Genomic DNA, 15,006 nt, shown 5'->3' on the forward strand with positions numbered 1-15,006 from the left:
TTTTTTTTTTTTTTAATGGAGCATAAAACACAATGCTTAATCTCGGTGAAGTGTTGTGTAAAATTGAAGACTACTGATACAGAGAAGCACTAAAGGTGCTCTCACATCCACTGTATGAAAAGGCTTAAGGTTATCCTCTTTGCAGTGTCGTCTTCCAATATGTATTAGTTTCTGCAGATTTTTAACTTGCATCATGTACTGTACTTATTTTTGTTTTGCAGAGAAATGGTTAATGCATGGTTTGCTGAGAGAGTTCACACCATCCCTGTCTGCAAGGAGGGAAGCAAGTCCCAGAGTGCCGCTGCGTGTGCTTGTCACCAGCCTGCCTGTGCTGAGACCACCAACTCTGGGACGCCAGCGAGGAAAATCTCTGCTTCGGAATTTGACAGACCCTTAAGGCCTATTTTTGTCAAGGACTCAGTAGGAGCAGTGAGCTTCCTCTCCGACTCTGAAAAGAAGGAACAGATGCCTCTGCCATCCCCAAGGATTGAGACCAGCGCGGGGGATCAGTGCTCAAGACTATTAGAACTCGTGAAAGATATTTCTAGTCACTTGGATGTCACAGCGCTTTGCCATAAGATTTTCCTACATATCCATGAGCTTATAGCAGCTGATCGCTATTCCCTGTTCTTGGTCTGTGAGGACAGCTCGAATGAGAAGTTTCTTGTAAGCAGGCTCTTTGACGTGGCAGAAGGCTCCACGCTGGAAGAGGCATCCAACAACTGCATTCGCCTGGAGTGGAACAAGGGCATTGTGGGTCACGTAGCAGCTATAGGCCAGCCTCTGAACATCAAGAATGCGTATGAGGTAAACCAAGAAAACTGATCTTGGCCAATTCTTGAAAAAAGAACAAAGCCATATTATCAGCTGTTGTAATATTGGTATTCCAGTGTATGTGTTTGGAGCTACGTTGACTTACATCAGTCAAGATGCAAACCTGACACCATGTTTTTGGTTACAACACATGTAGATAGATGCGTATACAGAAACACGGAGCTATGACTAATGTTAAAGGAATGCTAACATCGAAACAAATTATGTAACTTTTGACATTAGCAGTCAGATATTACGAAGAAATGTTTTCCTGTGAGGGTGGTAAGGCACTGGCACAGGTTTTCTGGAGAAGTGGTGGCTGCCCCATCCCTGGAGGTGTTCAAGGCCAGGCTGGATGAAGTTTTGAGCAACCTGATCGAGTGGGAGGTGTCCCTGCTCGTGGCAGGGGGTTGGAACTGGGTGGGCTTTGAGGTGCCTTCTGACCCAAGCCATTCTGTGATTCCGTATTGGCCCCAATGTAACCAGCTCTGTGCAAACCAGTATTTGCATTTCTAGCTTTGGACAACTTGCATGTTTACATTTCTGCATGTGAGGGCATAAGATAGCTCTGCACCACATTGAATGAAATTGTGAGCGTAATTGTCTGCAAAACGGGAGTCCTATGACTAAAATTACTTCATAGGATTTTATCATACCTGAGGCACAAAGAGCAGGAGCTGAATGAACAAGAATGGAATGAGGGTTTGAACTGCATGGAGGTCTCCCAAATGAAATGATACTCTGTGATTTGAGTTCTTTAATACAAGGCTAGATGATAAAAGGAAGAGGAGCTGGCACTGAGAGAGGACATCTCTTGTGAGTTTTGCATCTCTTCATTCCAGGCTCTTTGGATATGCTGGTTTTGTGCTTTGAATTAGTAAAGGCATACAGAGGTGAAAATTACTGCCTCTGACTAGCGATCTTTCAGTTAACCTGAGCATGCTTAGAGAATTAGATAACATTACTGAATAGATATTTTCAGAAGGAAAAAGGAGCGTTATGATTTCATATGGCTTTGTTTTCAACAAAACTTGTTTGCTGCCTCAGAAATTGTTTAATCATTTGCGAAGCGGAAGTTTTCAGCAGGACATCACCTGTCCATGTAGTTTAAAAGTTCATTCATGAATTGGATCCACCGTGCTCAGCTTGAAATCAATTACTAGTGAAATAACAGCAGCCTTTAAAAATAGTCTTGATTTATTTTGGTAAGATTCTTTTTAAAAAAATCAGAGTTTTATAACAATATTCAGCTGAAACAAGCAATCTTGGGTAAAAACAAAACCATTAACCACATTCCTGAAACTTTGTTCCTCTGTGGCCATGTGTCTTTCAGTATATTTCTGTAATTTCTTCTTAATGATAAAAGCTCTACTAGGGATAATGTATATGTTCACTATAATGGTGGTCGAGGCTCAAGAAGGGCTTCTCTCAGGGTTTTGGGTTTTTTGTTCTTTGTAGCAGTTCTGTTTATCCACAAGCACTCATGTTCCACAGGAGTGCTTTTTTGTTGTTTTAAGATAGTGATCGTAACAACTTTATATAATTATTAGCTAGTAATGGATCCTGTTATCCTGGATAATGGTTAAGTCAAATATTGTACTTTTCTTAACCTTTAAACTAGAGCAAGTAGTCAAATAATTGTATGTATTTTTCTATTGTTTAAGGATCCAAGATTCAATGCAGAAGTTGACCAGATCACCGGGTATAAGACTCAGAGTATTCTCTGTATGCCAATAAAGAACCACAGGGAAGAGGTAAGTTGTGGTATTGGGATCACTTCATGGAATACTGTTTCCCGCTATGCTAATGTTGTAAGCTCTTATTAGCTGGCAGTCATTAACTGTAAGTTAAGTAAGTTAAACTGTAAGTTTGAAACCATCACTTTTTGGAAAAGTCTGTCTGATTGGACATTAATTTTATCTTATCTAGTTCAGTAATGTAAGCCAAAGGGAATTGTCAAGAAGAGTTTAATCCCAGATGCAGCAGGAGAATATATATGTATTTAACTCTAGAAGTGCTGTTCCTGGTCCCTGTACCAAGTATCTGTCAGCTTTAAAGTTCTCTGCACACTTATCGGTCTGTCTTGGTGCTCAGACTGCAATTAAGAGTTACTGTGCTTCAGCTTAGCTTGTACCTACATTATTTTCTTCAGAGCACACAAAGTGGGTTTTATCGTTGTCTAAAAGGGCATTTTTTACATTCTTTTAACTTGGCTCCCAAGTAATAAATTAAGAAACATGTTAAGTGCTTAACATCAAGCATTGAAAAACACATAGTGTCAATGTGATTCAGAAAAGTCATCCACAAGTCATGCAATTCAAATCAGTCCTTATTTGAAAAAATGTGAATCTGCTCATTGAACTCTTCTACATATTTCCTGTCTGCATTGCTTCTCACAGTTGTCTCTTCCTGTCTGATCCTATTGCAGTAGGGAGAATTCTTGTGAACTAACGATATCTCCTTGCACTGAGTAGTAGTTGAGGAGTGAATTCAGTAAAGTCAATGAAAGCCAATTAATGGAAAAAAACCTCAAGTCCACTGTTTTACTTAGGGAGTAAGTAAAGTAAGTTTGGAGTTTTTTAATCGTGGATGTAGTAGCCTTCAGCCACGTTGCCAGTTCTTAGAATACTCATACAGTGTAAGGCTTTCTATAGAGTGTGGCAGAGCTTTAAGACGGAGATCTTTCTCTCCTGTAATTCCTTTATTTTCAGGGCATTTATAGTTTGCTTTATGCAAACTTAGACTTCAAAAAGAAATGCTGCCAAGATTGCTTTGAAGAAATCATACCTTATTTTTCTTGCTTTTTCATCTTTTTCTCGTCTTATGGGATGTATCACCTTGAGCCCTACTGCACTGAACCCTTTTTTTCTTTAAATAAATAGGTTAAACTCTTGAGTCTTATTCTAGCTGACCTGGATGATCATCCAGGATTTCCTTTCTTCACCAACTGGTAATTTTTACTTAAAATATTCTTTCAGTTCTTCCAAGGACACCACTTGATCCTCTCCTACTCCCGCTCCTGCTTAAAAGTCTTCCCCTTTCTAACTGGCAGCAGCCACTGCTGGCCCTGGGTCAGCTAATGAGCAAGGCAGATGTTGTGTGAAGAGCTCTCAGGGACCAGTGATCCATGTCAGGCTGATGCAAATGTTTAAATTTCACTGAAGCCATCCCTTTTTCTTTTTGCTGAATGGAAAAAAAGGCTGTGCTCTATGTAATTTGGATCAGAAATGATCCCTTGCTGGCCAGGGAGCATGGAAGTGCTTACTTCTCACCAGGTCCTGATGTTAGGTAGGGGAAGGAATAAGAGCTGTAGTCTGCTGGTCCAATACACCATGACTTTCAGGCTGAATAAACCTGCAATTGGCCGTATCTGCAGCTGGCTTTCTACTCCAAAGTGCATAAGCCAGGGGAAAGGAAGCAGGAATATGTTTGTTTTGAAAAGTTCAGCCAACCTGAAGTTTGAGGAGACCGTTACACTCTACTCATAGACCATAATTTGAAGAGACAAAACTGTATTTCTTGTAGGAAAGGACAGCACTTTTTAATTTTTTCTGATTTTAAAGTCTCTGCTGGACAGCTTTGCACCCTCTCACCATCACACGTGGCTGACATGTTTCTGGACAGATATCGGAGTCAGTGAATCAGTCTTTTAATTTGCCATTTGGCTTCTCCTGCTTTTTTTATTCTAAAAAACCCCCAAACAACCAAAACAGAATACTGATTCCTACCCATTAAATAAAATAAAACAATCCCCAAAGCCCCTCTAGTAACATCGAGGCCAGGGAATGCTGCTGTAGCCCAGGATGTCAGCAGCTACAGTCAAAAGACGATTCTGGAAGACGTCCAAAAATAAACGCTGAGAAAGAGAAGCAACTGGAGTTTTCTGTTTGTTTGCTTAGTATTAGTACTCTTTTTTTAAAACTAAAGAGTCACTAATTGAGAGGAAGAAAATCTCATGCTGATTATTAAATCCTCTGGGCCTGATGAAGTATGGAGATTTTTCCAGTAGATGTTTTTTACATTTGCCTATATTTCCATGAGGCATGTGAGAAAATAAAGTCTCACTTAAAAATAACAGCTAGTAAGAAATTCCATAGATGTAAAGAATGAAAGAGTTTGATTCACAGAAGAGCTCATAAAAAAGGACCCAGGAACTGTGAATAATAAGAAAAAAATAGGGCAATATGAGGACTTTCCTTCTTCACAGATGTAGATGAGGAATGGAATTGCATTCTCTTAACAGTAAAAGAACTTTCCCCCGTCCCTTAATCAGCCTATTCTTGCTGACAGAAATGCCACAGAAACATTGCATTTCAGATGCAGAAGATTTTGCTGATTATGTCTTTAAGATCAGCTCACAGGGGCTTGTATAGTGCCACCTTTATGAAAAGTTCTGGTTTTCCCATGAAACATGACAAGTGCAAACTAACCGAGCTTTGCATCTGCCTTTGGGGGCTTTGAACAGAGTTCTGACATCTCTGAACCCTTGCTGCACAAGAAGAAAGACCTTGGGTAACCTGAATTGTATTCTACTTTAAAAGAAAACCAAAATGGTTCTAAGTCAAATGATTTATTCACCTATTCCTGTATGGAGATTTGTCATAAGGTGATTGTGAAGCGAAGATTCCATTTTGATCTTGAAAGATTTTTATTTCTGGTGGTTCTTCTGTAGGAGCAGATAACTGAATACAGTTATCCAGATAACAGTAGGTAATCTTGCTACGTGGGTTATCAACATATATGAGAGAATACATCAGAACTTCAAAACAGGCTGAATTTTTGTCCTTAGTAGTACAAAAGCCACGAATGAAAAATTAGCATTAGCCAGCTTGTTTACCATGGTTATTTCTTTTGTGAGAGGACACCAGTACTGTTGGCCACAGGCTTCAGCTGTGGCTATTAATGCTAACCAGTTCAGTGCAACAGTGCTTATTCAGTAATCGGGGTTTTACTGCTACTGGCAGAAGACCTAAGGCTGTGGCACCTCAGCATTCTGTATCTCAAAAAGCAGCTTTTCATTCTTGGTGTGTCCTTAAAGCTTTAGTTTTTCAGAAGCTTCAAGTGGTAATGATTTGCCTTCTAGAGCTCCCATAATGAAGTCAGTAAATGCAGTGGCACTTTCTTCTGATTTTGTTTGGTCTTTCATTCAGAGAGGCAGAAAAAGGACTACAGAAGTTGTTGTTGCAAAAAAAAGTATCACCTGAAATGTCTCCATCTGGTTTTCTAGACATTTGTAAATGAACAGTTGTTTTGACAAAATTTGACAGAACCGAATAGGGAACAGAAGTCTTAGTTTAAACCTACTTCTGGAGTTATCTAGAACCAACACAAGACTCAGTGCAGCTCTCTAACCGGTCTGGAATATCTGTAGAATGGGTGGTCTCTGATGTGTGGATTCATCACAGCTGCTGTAGAACATCTACAGGATTTACATAATTTTCTGTTATTTCTGAATTTTTTCTTTCAGCTGAGCTCCATAGAATTCTATTCCATAGAATTCTAAATTCGGTTTAATTTCTCCTAAAATCTGTAGGATTTTTTCATATGGGAACTTTTAGCTTAATTAACTGAGATCTCCCAGGCTCTGGGTATTTAAGACTGAACATTCTACTAATTGGCTAGGGAAATGTTTTATTCTGGCAATGTTCACTCCAATTGTTCAGTTTGTTGTTGACTTCATCCTACCTCCTGTTACTAGGGAGCTTTTCCCAAGAAATCAGGGGTGCTACGCTATTAACAACAGCCTTTGGAAAATATCCTGTTGAATTTTATTTTATGAAATATGCCCAGGCAAGTTACTGTTAGCCAGCTAAGTTACCTTCTCCCATGGTGAACGTTTCAGGTATAATACATCACATCCTTGTCCTATTGGGTAGATCCAGCCAAGCTGACTTTTAAAACAGCTCCAGTTCCAGTAGCAGTTTTGCTGCAGGATTAGAGAGATCAGTAATTTGCTTCTTGGGTGGATTTTCAGCTTATGCCGAGACATGTGTTATAGCAGCTAGACTGCTGGAAACCATGCAGGCTACCGCTGGCATGGATGATAGAAGAGGATGTGAAAGATTTGTTGATTAAAAGTGAAAGTCTGTAAATACAGTTCTGTCCCTGCAGGATAATGTTATAAGACTGAAACAAACCTTTACAAGACCAGGAAAGCAAAGTAAGGTTAAAACTACTTAGCCTGTCTTCTCAAGTGGATGTGTTCCCATCTTTAAAGTGAGATAAAAGTTGCATTTCCCTCTTCCTGTTATCATTCTTTGGTTTAATGTCATTTTTCTTCAAGTGCCAGAAAAGTAAATAAAAAATACATTTTCTTAGGAAGCAGAATTATATTATTCATATTTTTAAGTCAGCTGAAGTAAGAATCAACAAAAAAGGGCACTAGCTGCCTGTAGAGCTGGAACAGCTTTCACAGAGTTAGGCCTTAATCTTAATGTGCAAAAAATTGTAGTATGAGACAATCCAGATAAAATTCAGAGCACTGTCATCGGCACTGAAGTAACTGGTCGTCATCTTCTGGGAAATAGTCTAGGCAGCCTGCTACTTTTAGAGGCAGGAGTCATCTATTGGAAGAAAACAGTAAAAATAAAGCTCTCTGATAATTAGAAGAATCTCACCTTGTAATGTGGATCAGGCTTTATTAAATGGGATAATGGATGCAGATCAAGAAGAAAGGTTCTAGAACAAGTAGCAGCACTGGAAGATTACCTGTGTTGCCAGCAAGAACACAATTAGGAGAGCTGTGTTCAGATGTAAAACAGGACTGTTGACTCAGATTGTTGGAAAGTTCTTTCCCTCTTTTTGAGACTGAAAGTCAGAGAACAATTCCATCTAAACTGCTTTTAGTCTTCATGGTGTATGTCTGTCTTATGTGAGCTGAATGGAAAATAACAATGTACTTGGTTTCTGATCTAAGGAGAGTTTTTCCAACTGACTTTAAAGAAAGCTGGACCACTAAGGTCCTTTACATACAGCTTGTTCCTTTTTGCCCTTAAGTGCTTTCAGTACAGCAAACCAGAATTAAGGCTCTTGTTAGGAACTGGACGACTACTATAGATACACCTTGTTTTACAATCCCACCTATCTAGTCAAGACTACTACGCGTAAAGCTCTTGAATGAGAGTGTGCAGCACTCAGCAGCTCACTAGTTACTTTAGGCATTAGGCTGTGACCTCACAGGTAACAGTATAAGGAGATAGTAATTCAGTTTTTCCTCTCCCTCAGTCTTTATTTCCTTCAATCCAGAGTACAACCTTAAGCTTTTCTAGTGGTCATCCCCTTTCATAGCTATTTTTAGCCCTTTCTTTCCTACTGGTGTTGTCTTCGGGTGACCAAGAAATATACAGGATAATTCTGTGGTTGCAGCAGGAGAATGACAAGAAATCAAACATAGGTATCTTTGCTTTATTGCTATAGGACTTGGCTTTCAAAAAAGTTTACTTGGTGCCTGCTTGCTATAGAATTAAAGACACAAAAAATATTGTGCTTAGGTAACTCATAAAACACCTTTTTGTTAGACTGGAACAGTGATTTCAAGAGCAAGTGTTTGAGTGGATTGTTGTATTTTTACAGTGTTCTCCAGGCTTTACAGAAAATTGGCTTTATCTGAGATATGTCTTGTTTATTGCTGCAAAGATCTCACACCTTTAAGGTACCTCTTATCAGAATAAGTTTTCTGTATAGCTGAGTTCGGAGCTGTTAGTCACCTTTGATTGAATGCAAACACCCAGCTGGAGATCACAGATCAGGCCTATTGTTATTTCAGATTTGTTTATAGTAAGTTTTAAAATGGAGGATTTGGGTTTCATGCTGTGCTTAGCATCCTCTAAAGTGTAGGCATATGTTCTCCATGGCCTAAAACGCTACCGCATGATTTACTTTTGTCCTAATTCCATAATTACTTTAGTAACAGGAACAGATCCTCTTGAGTTTCCTAAATCTTCTCCTAATTACCTTGTTGCAAGCAAGACTCCAATGGCTAAATACTATCCATCTGAGGGATTTCTCATTACTGCCTCTATACCACATTGTACAGAATTTACTGAAGTTCAGTGGAATTTGTACTGATATAAATGAGGCCAGAATTTAGACCACTTTAATTCTCAGAACTGTTTATTTTCTGTTAAAAAAAAATGGCACATACTATGAAATTGTCTTTAAAAGCTCAGAATGCCACGGAAACAGAAAAAAAGGTTTGCATCTGCACAAAACTTTTATCATCATCTAGACAACAATGAATTTGCAGTGTTTATTCTTCTCATTATTCCTTCCCTTTTCTATTAAAACCTTTGATTGAAAGACCTTAACAATGATCTAAAAACTACCATTTCTCTTGGAACATATGCCTTTGCTAGTGTATCAGAAACCTCATACACTATGAAGGGAGCATAAATAATCTTTTTGCTATATTAATATGGTCCTTTTACTGGTTTCTTGTCACTTTTTTAAGCACCACAGCCTTTCCTTTCATAGAGTAGATGTGTTTACACAAGATGAAAGTACTCACTTTTTGGATGCCTTAAAAAGCCTCTGACCTCCTTAAAGTTGTCTTAGCTTACGCTGGATCAAACCTGAAAGAAATAAAATCAATTTGATAAATACCCACAGAAGACAGCAGTGTGAGAAAAGGCCCAACCATGAATCTCTGCACATTTAGGTTAACTTAAGAGCACATTGACTGGTTAAAGGATTTGCTTCCTATTCAGAGTCTGTGGAAGGATATAAGGCTAGATGTGCATTGTTAGTACAGGAAGAAGGTTCACTGGGTAAGAAATATTCCTCACTGAAGTAAATGAGAGGCTGACTGTGAGAGTAACTGGATTGTATGGAATGGAGCTTACAGTTAAGCTTTATTTCAGACAGACATTTTTGAGCCCACAGCTGGCAGTGATTCATGCTACAGAACAATGACCTTATTTGTAACATCAGTATTTTGGGAAGGCAAGGCTGAGAGATAGTGGAAGGTGTTGTCTTTTCCACTACAGACATAAAACTGCATGCTTTCCATCAGTTTAGCAATTATAAATTTAATGATTAACAGTTACATACAACTTTTTAAACATGCATGCTGCAGATTTTTTTTCTGATATTGTTTATCCTGAAAAAGCAAGACGAAAAAAATACCATCACTAACACCTTGCATTGGCCTTACACTGCTGGATCTCCAACAAAGGAAGGTCTTTGTAGCTTTGCTAATCATTTGTTCTAAGTGTGCCAAAAATATCCAAAAATAATCAAAAGCTTTGCACGTACTTTATGGTTTCCTGCCACCTACTCTTTCGTGTTGTACTCTGCTAGGTGTGCTTCATCTGTGCTGGCCCGTTCTAGCCTCTGGGTTTACAGCACAGCAGTTTATTGGGTTCAGAAGATGAGATCCAGCCATTTCAATAGATGAGTGGTCTAACAGTAAGGAAGTGCATCCATGGGGTTAGTGAGAGACTTCCTGCTCCTCCCAGTTTCCAGCTTCCCTCTTATTCTGGTGCTATTCCAGTCTTTCAGCTCTGCCTTAACCTAGATCCATTCCAGGTGCTTTAGTGGCTATTCAGCTTGATATCATAGACTGTGGGCTCCATTTCTTGGTACCGGTGTAAGTAATGGCTCAGACATAATTGTCCCCACCTTCCACTTGGCACCTTCCTCAGAAGGTCCTCTACTTTGGTACCTTTCTTATCCATCCTGACTAATAAACAGTATTGGGGTCCCACTCAGTTACAGAATCCTGTCATTACTCACTAACAGTCAGAACATTTCTTTTTTACTTCACAAATCAAGGAAACTATAGTTTCTCCAATTCTTTTAAGCCTGAAGTCAGATTAGTAATCATTTGCAAAGTCTCTAACAGAGTGGAAATATACTTGATTATATTAGGGAAGGGCTAAAGCCTTTAAATCCTATAATCTAGGACATGTTTATGCATCAGAGAAAAACATTTATTATAGTAATGATTTGATTTAATAGAGAACAAGAATGTGCATTAGTAATGTATAGTATAATAATAAAAATAAATAACCTTTTGTAATGGAGTGACAAAAGACGAAACGCTTCAGCCTGAAACCCTCTCATTTTCATCTTATTAACAGTGAAAGCCAGAAGTATCTCAACTGAAATTGTCTCTCTATCTGAAAGCCTTCCAGTTGTAGTGTGCTGTGAAATTACATGGTTAATTTATGACTCAGAAGAGTAGGAGCCTGGAAGTACAAGGATAAGTGCAGAATACAATGGAAGTTTAAATTAGTTTACAATTTCTAGTGGGAGGTGTCCCTGCCCATGGCAGGGGGCCTGGAATGGGATGATCTTTAAGGTCCTTTCCAACCCAAACCATTCTATGGTTCTATGATTCTGTGATAGAATGGTCATTGCCAGTACACAGCTTGAGTTGTTGCAGTGGGAAACCTACAGGAAGACTATCCCAGAGAATTAATTTTTAAAAGAAATGCTCAGTTTCTCTTCATACTGACTTGTATTTGGGCTTTGAAATTGTCTTGTTTGGGCTTTGAAAAACAGACCTAAGTTACCAAAGAAGACTTCTATGTTGAGAGTTTAAAAGTATGTCCAAAGCAACCACCCAATTTCATTTCTCCCCAGATGTCAGAGTCAGAGCCTGCATTAGAAACCGGAACTAGTACTAAGCAGAGATCTGAATTCCACTTCCATTTGTATAAGGGGTTCTGTGTTTGCAGGGGAGATTGGTTTCCTGGGAGGCTCTCACCAGCATGCAGTATTGAACTCCACAAAGACTGGCAGTAACAAAAGCATCACATGCTTAAACAGCTGTGTTATTTTCTCACGTTAATTCTATTTTTTTTTAAAATCTAAACCAACATCCTGTATGGAGAGATCATGTTTATTGGTGAACTGTCCTCTATGTAGAAAGTTACAAAAGCAGTGAAATGTAGTAGCTTGGACTTGTAATTGACTGTCCTTAAAGGGACCGGTCTCTGTTTTTTTTTGTAAGAAATGATGTTTGATGTTTTTGTAAGAAATGATGTTTTAATCTCCCAATTAATGGAATTTGTCTAGAAACTTGAAATGAAATTATAGCATAGATTATTTCTATATCGAAAAAAACCCATCATCTGAAATTTTACCTGATTTAGACAGAACTTCATAAGCATAAAACTAGATTTGCAATCTGGCTTGGTTTATTATTACACAGATTCCATTTTCTTCCACCTAAATCCAGAAGCCAAGAGACAAGCCAACAAAAGAAGTAAGTTGAGCTGGTCTGTTGATGACTTTATTTTGTGAGTCATATCATAGGTCCATCAAAGATGTCCTGCAGCATCTGTGAATGACTTTTTACCCTTTGCTTAGCTTCTCTAACTGTAAACCAGGATTCTTGCCTACCTTCTGAGTTGCTCCAGCATATATTGGCAAGAAGGGCAGTCTAGCAGCTGAAGCATAACGAAACATCTCAGTGTTGGTTTAATGTGGTCCTAGTAAAAGCCTACCTTTAAAAATACTAAGTTTGAGTAACAAACAAGTCTGGCAGGAACACAACTGTTGTATGCCATTTTTCAGCAGATGTAAATGAATCCAGTGAGATTCAAGAGAGACACAAAATGCACAGAGATCACTGTAGCATCACTTGGGATCCAGCGAGGAGGCTACATTTTGAAAATTTTGTCAGAGCTAGCAGGAGGGGTATTTTCTGTGCACACAAGCAGGTGAACTTCAGAGAGCACTGTTGTGTGATCTGGCTATGACTGTAGAAATGTAAACTATTGTCTTTCTGGGAGATGGATGTTCCAATTTATAGAATGAATTTTGGATCAAATAAACTCTTCTCCATAAGAGCAGGACTTATGCCACACTTTTTTTTGATATTTCATGTTCATGCTCAGCTATTTGTAATATGAATACCTTAGGAAAAAAACTTAGGCTTAAATTTCTTTTATCCGAAGGCCAAACAAGTGGATACCTGTCATGATCATCTATTATCTTCCATAAATACATCTAGAAATAGAATCTGATGACAGACTCCTAACACTGATCTAATGACTCTGTTTTGAATACACTAGGTTGTTGGTGTGGCTCAAGCAATCAATAAGAAATCTGGAATTGGTGGAACTTTCACTGAACAAGATGAAAAGGTACAAAAGCTGGACATGTATGTCTCTTCTGTTTTCATAGGGGAATGGGCACGGACGTGTTATTACTCCTCATGCTGATCAGAAATTTTGAAGTTATTAAACATCTCTGAAAAAGTAAAAATTCCTGGTAACACTGCAAATTTCTTCTTTTTTTTTTTTTTAATGTAATCATGAGAAATGTGGATGTGAAATAGTTTAATTTCCAGATCAGCATGGTATCTTTCATGCATCTCTGAAACACGGGCTTCTGCTGCTGAAATACATTGTAAAACAGTTTCATAACTTTTAATAGACATCATTTTTTATTAATTGGTTCTGAGTCTCCTGGCATCCCCAACAAACATATTTTGAATATTAAAATTTGAGTAGTGGTTCTTTTTTGAATACTGTATCACCTCTCAATATAGCAATTGCAGGATGAGAAAAAGCTTGGGATAAATTATGAACAACATATGAGGTAATCAGTAGAGCAGACAGCACCTTGATTCCTAATTCTCACACTGCAGCTTGGAAACAACACTGTTTGCTTTCCTAACGTTTCCAGACTTCACACTCATACTGGTAAAGCAAAAACCAGGCTGCAATCAGGCTGGAGAAGTTGACTTAACCTTCAGCAATAAAAAAATCAGAAGTTACCCTTTCCCTTTGAAAACTCCCCCTTGAAAATAAAATGCATACTGAGTATCTACAGGATACCAGAATTAATCCTGTTCTGAAAGGGGAGAAAAAAGTGGTTTTGCTATTTTAGCACAATTTTATTTCTATTTTCCAAGAGACTGAATTCCTCAAAATAAGTGAGGCTAATTGTCTGAATTCAGGTTTTCTAGTTAAATATGCATTGCTGTAAAATGACTTGATTCCTCTAAACTGCTTCTTATATCAGTCCTGCTCTTACCAGGATAAAGTATGAAGATCATTTGTTTAAAAAACACAGAAGAGATTCTTGAGGAAATATCAAGTAATAAGTAACTGGAAAAAAAAAACAAAACCCAACCCTGAATGTGTGATTGCCAAAAGTAATTTAAAAATATCAATTAATACTTCAAAGTGAAAACATAAAATTGCAGTAGTATATATTTGAATAGAGTTAAGATGCTGTGAAACATTATCTTCACAAGGTGTTGATGCTCATTTGTCTTCAGGACTTTGCTGCGTATTTGGCATTTTGTGGAATTGTTCTTCACAACGCTCAATTGTATGAGACATCTCTGCTTGAGAACAGGCGTAATCAGGTATGGTCAACAGGTTTGTCCCAAGAATACAGAAATTACAATGGTTAGCCAGTAATCAATGCCTGCTCCTGATAGTTCTCATATGATGTTAGTCCTTGGCTGTTCTTGATTACTCTAATTGCATGCTGTATATTTCTGATAAAACTCTCAAGTAACTGCACTGAGGAGTAGCTGAGCACCTCCCAGATTGGGCTGCGAGAAGTGGACTGTCTAGGGGAAGAAAGTAAAGCTACATGTCAGAAGATTAATTCCATGTGGCTTACTGTATATATTATACAAACAGAGCTGTACATACTCCAGCAATTTCAGATAGAATTAACCCTACCAAACAGTAGAGGCTTTTCTAGTCTTCTGCAACTATAAATAGTCACTGACCTTATTTTCAGTAATGATCAGATGGAAAACTGAATTTCTTTCTAAATAATGTAACCGTATTTTGCAGGCGTATTTATAACCAATGGGTTATTAATGCCATGACCTTTATGGGTGAACATATCTGCCATAACAAGTGTCAAAAGGTTTTGGAGAATCAACTAGGCAGCAGTTGTTTTAGAAAATTTCTAGTAGCTCTGAGTTTCCAAGTGACTGTCAGTGTCTGTAAACTGGCACAAATATGGATGATCTTTTCAAATTGGCTCCGTGTGTCTTGTGAAGGGGAAAAAGGGAATATAATATGAGCACATGTGTGCAGTGAAGTCCTTCGGCAGCAGCTTTGAAATACAGCAGGCTGCATCTCAACGATGTTTTCACCAAATGAGTTCGTTAGGTTCTGTTAGATTTACAACAGATAATAATTGTGTTCAAAAGTCTTAAGAAATGTAAATAGCACTTTTTAGGATACACACATGAGTCACAGGAAACCATTAGGT

At 38.3% G+C, this 15,006-nt stretch overlaps 1 protein-coding gene and 1 long non-coding RNA gene across 6 annotated transcripts in view; one reads left to right on the top strand and one right to left on the bottom strand.

Moving 5' to 3' along the window:
* LOC128851997 (uncharacterized) overlaps positions 1-15,006 on the bottom strand; it is a 178,299-nt gene that overhangs the window by 114,708 nt on the left and 48,585 nt on the right. For all 3 annotated transcript variants that reach the window (XR_008449596.1, XR_008449595.1, XR_008449594.1), the window contains exon 4: positions 9,320-9,383. This is a non-coding gene — a long non-coding RNA (uncharacterized LOC128851997). The remainder of the gene's footprint in view (positions 1-9,319; positions 9,384-15,006) is intronic.
* PDE5A (phosphodiesterase 5A) overlaps positions 1-15,006 on the top strand; it is a 134,210-nt gene that overhangs the window by 82,038 nt on the left and 37,166 nt on the right. For all 3 annotated transcript variants that reach the window (XM_054064870.1, XM_054064869.1, XM_054064868.1), the window contains 4 exons: positions 222-807; positions 2,478-2,567; positions 12,834-12,905; positions 14,048-14,137. In XM_054064870.1, coding sequence (XP_053920845.1) covers positions 222-807; positions 2,478-2,567; positions 12,834-12,905; positions 14,048-14,137 — 838 coding nt within the window. The remainder of the gene's footprint in view (positions 1-221; positions 808-2,477; positions 2,568-12,833; positions 12,906-14,047; positions 14,138-15,006) is intronic.

Source organism: Cuculus canorus, chromosome 4, assembly GCF_017976375.1.
Source record: "Cuculus canorus isolate bCucCan1 chromosome 4, bCucCan1.pri, whole genome shotgun sequence".
NCBI classification, from domain to species: domain Eukaryota; kingdom Metazoa; phylum Chordata; class Aves; order Cuculiformes; family Cuculidae; genus Cuculus; species Cuculus canorus.